Raw genomic sequence first — 3,350 nt, 5'->3', positions numbered from 1 at the left:
GAAGTCGAGTCAAACATCGATGAACTCAGTCTCGAGGCTCTCAGAGACATGGTAGCCCACACTAAAGGGCTACTATGCGCGTGACTATAGTATGGGTCTGGGCTGGAACAACGTGAGTTGTCCCTACTATACGTTTCTACTCAAACCCACTCTTTCCTTCCAGATGCGATACATTATCGAAACCGCTCTTTTACATGGCCAGTTACTTAACCGTACAGTTATCACACCTTCCTTTGTCTATGCAGCGATTCAGGAGGAGGAGGAGAGGTGGCAGTGGTGCAAGGAGGAGGAGGCAGTGGTGAGATGGTGGTGGCGACAAGGCGGTGGTGTCAGAACTGTGACCTTTGGAGTGATTGGAGTTCAGAGTATGGAGATGAAGTGGACATGGACAAGCCCCTAGATTTTGGATGCTTAATTGCAAAATTCTGGGAGTGATATCCGTTAATAACAAGCAAGAACAGTAAAATAAGGAATATATTACTTCTTGGGATAATCAGCAGAGTATGTAAAAATGCAAAAGTAGAACCGGCATCTGATCTCATCAAAACATTTGAACACAACTCCATGTTTGCATGCATCAATCATCTCCTCATCCGACAGGATCTCCCATTGTGCATGCATGAATTCGCAATGGCAGTGTGCCACAAAATTTGAGTTTGTACCTTTTATCCCAGCCTAAGTGGTGGTAAAGTTTTTGAATGAATCAGGTAACTATAACCGTGTGAGTTGAATAGACATAGAATGATGAGAGGAAATACGCACCACTTGAAAGTAAGCTATATGGTCGCATGATTTGTTATTGGGTTTACACCACCGGTATTTTGATTCATTTCCAATATACATATACAACGGCCATAACTTCACATTTGAGAATGTTGTGAGCTGTGTTGCATCTGAAGAGAACATGAGTCCAAGGATGCATCGCTCCAGATTACATCCAGGCTCTTGGGGTGAGTCTTGGAGGTCTTGATATGCCTTGAGGAATGCTGGTGAAGTATAAAGTTCTCCGTGTACGCATGTTTCTTCCAGGCCCTCCGGTTGCCACTTTAGTTCATAAGGTGTAAAATAATAATGGGAGCTGACTTGAGGATCTGAGAGTTGCTCTGAGACAGCTGATACTATGGGCCAATAGTAAAGGTCAGCAACAGTGAAGTCACGAGTGCCAGGCTGATCCATTCTCTTACGGTGGCACGGATATTGTAACAGGTGTGCACTTCCAGCGTGAGTTGTTGGTTCCATTCTCATTGATTTCCCCACCATCAGCCAATAAGTTGTTTATTTTCAGCCAGCTGGCTTCTGCCACATCAGCAGGTAAGAAGTCGGGCAATGTAATAATATTGCAAAGCCTCACAAAGTCTTCCTGCGTTTTCATGTTGCCATAGTTCCAATACCAATCGCCAAGGAGGAAGGAACTAGAGTTGGGGTATGGATGGTAAGGATTCTCAGGTTTGCTGGGGCCACTGCTACTATTGCCATAATATGATGCGCATGAGGTTGATTGCATATAATCAGGATTCTGCAATGGAACAACATAGTTGTACTGTCGCACAAACCCAAAATCATTCCTGGTTAACCAATAGACTTGTGGTGACATTGAGGGCAGGACGTCTGGGATGGCTGGCTGGTTGCTGGTTACGGTGTGAGGTGGCTGTTGTGACAGTGAAGAGAGTGGTGAATTTTGCAATAGTGAAGAGACCTGTGATGAATAAGTGGGGGGTAGTGAGGAATATGGCTGTGGCACCATGTCGCAAAACCGTTTTGGTAGTTTACATTTAGATCGTCTTGTGCGATGTTGTGAGAGTGGGACATCATCATCGTTGGAAGTAGTTTGCATGATCTAGAATGTACTAATCAGCTTGAAAGCCACTGTTACAAATAGTCTACATGCCTCAGTTACAGTTGGTGGAATTCTCATATTGTCCTTGTCAACGTCGGAGCTAATTTGAGATATGAGGCATCTTTTTTTGCTGCTCAAAGCAGCACGGACTCTGTTAAGTGCATCAGATACACCTTGCTTGCGTTTTTGACAGGTTTTCTGGTGGAGTGTGAGTGATCCTGGTTTGGCAAATGTCCTTTAACAGACACACTCATAGGCATTGTCCATGGGGTGAGTGATTGGCTCAGATACAATGAGACAACCTGATGAGACAACCCAATCTCCATAAACCCACAATAGATGATTGGGAGGCGCTATCATTGGGTCAGATATTCATTTCGGATGATGATACTGTATTGCGAGCTAACAGTATGTGGCACATGATTAGATTCAACATGATCCGAACCAGATTGTAGGCTCTGAAAGGTTTGAGGATAACATAAATAAAATGAAGTCCCAAAAAAGAAATACAGAAAAAACCAAGGGTTTGGCTTGGGCTTGGGAACGGAGTATACAACCATGGTGCACTGCATATAATATGAGCAAGAGAGCTCCAAAGACTATACAAATCATGCCCAAAATGTCCTCACCCAATATTCTTCTCAGTGTCTCCAGAGCTCTTGTTGAACACTTTTCTGCATCCGCTGGACTTCATGAGAGCTCACTATCAGTAGTTACTACCAAGCCAGCATCACTAATTGATAATGAGGTATTTTCCTCTTTAATAACTACAAATGCCAATTGATTAGCGGTAACACAGGAACGATATGTCAGCCCACGTACCAGTCAAACAATGCTCCAGTGGTTTTACAGGCTGAAATGCGAGTATACAGCACTTGATATTACTGAAGAGGCTCTAGCTACCAGCCAGGCACTCCTTGACCAGCGAGGGAGGGTGCACCAAGATGGAGGGAGCCGAACAGCAAGGAAGGCTAAAAAAAAGAAAGCCACCGCAAAAAAACAAGTTGTTGGTAAGAATAATCAAATGAGAAGAAACTTGAGGCTTATATTTCTATTCAGGAAAAGTATGGCAGCGGCAACATGGGAGGTTGCATAGGTGCCAGTGGACATGAAGGCACAACCTGCAAATATGAATGAGAGCACCAGACTGCGAGTGAGAAATGTAATAGTACTTACCAATGAGCCTGTAACATCATTCTGTAAAATATTGAACTCCAAGAACAGCTACTGAGAGATGGGGGAAGTGGGAGGTTGTGCAAAGACTTGCCACCAGGTAGACTTGAATGGCATACCCAAGTCTGCATAGTGGCCACAGCCACAATGTGCACACTCACTCGGCCAAACATTGAGGCAAACCAGACTATTTGGGATCAGATAAAAATCAATCTGTGGAATAAAGGGTCAGCGGGGATCTGTGACTGGTAAATTGGAACCTTGATTGAGGTAGTGTAGTTTCCTTGTTTTCAACCTTTCCTGTTACGATCCTTCACACCCTGAAAAGATCCGGCCTGAT

The 3,350-nt window shown here is 44.1% G+C and overlaps 1 protein-coding gene across 1 annotated transcript in view; it reads left to right on the top strand.

The window, feature by feature from the left end:
* SERLADRAFT_411256 (uncharacterized protein) overlaps positions 1 to 3,114 on the top strand; it is a gene marked incomplete at both ends in the record, with an annotated part of 3,437 nt that extends 323 nt beyond the window's left edge. The window contains 11 exons of the mRNA XM_007323090.1: positions 91 to 112; positions 164 to 298; positions 741 to 771; positions 931 to 950; positions 1,207 to 1,221; positions 1,286 to 1,311; positions 1,536 to 1,719; positions 2,031 to 2,045; positions 2,206 to 2,245; positions 2,626 to 2,847; positions 3,062 to 3,114. Of these exons, the coding sequence (XP_007323152.1) occupies positions 91 to 112; positions 164 to 298; positions 741 to 771; positions 931 to 950; positions 1,207 to 1,221; positions 1,286 to 1,311; positions 1,536 to 1,719; positions 2,031 to 2,045; positions 2,206 to 2,245; positions 2,626 to 2,847; positions 3,062 to 3,114 (763 nt within the window). The remainder of the gene's footprint in view (positions 1 to 90; positions 113 to 163; positions 299 to 740; positions 772 to 930; positions 951 to 1,206; positions 1,222 to 1,285; positions 1,312 to 1,535; positions 1,720 to 2,030; positions 2,046 to 2,205; positions 2,246 to 2,625; positions 2,848 to 3,061) is intronic.
* Between the last annotated feature and the right edge of the window lie 236 nt (positions 3,115 to 3,350).

The sequence above is a fragment of the Serpula lacrymans genome (assembly GCF_000218685.1).
Source record: "Serpula lacrymans var. lacrymans S7.9 unplaced genomic scaffold SERLAscaffold_14, whole genome shotgun sequence".
Lineage (NCBI taxonomy): Eukaryota > Fungi > Basidiomycota > Agaricomycetes > Boletales > Serpulaceae > Serpula > Serpula lacrymans.
This window is presented reverse-complemented; position numbering and strand designations above follow the sequence as displayed.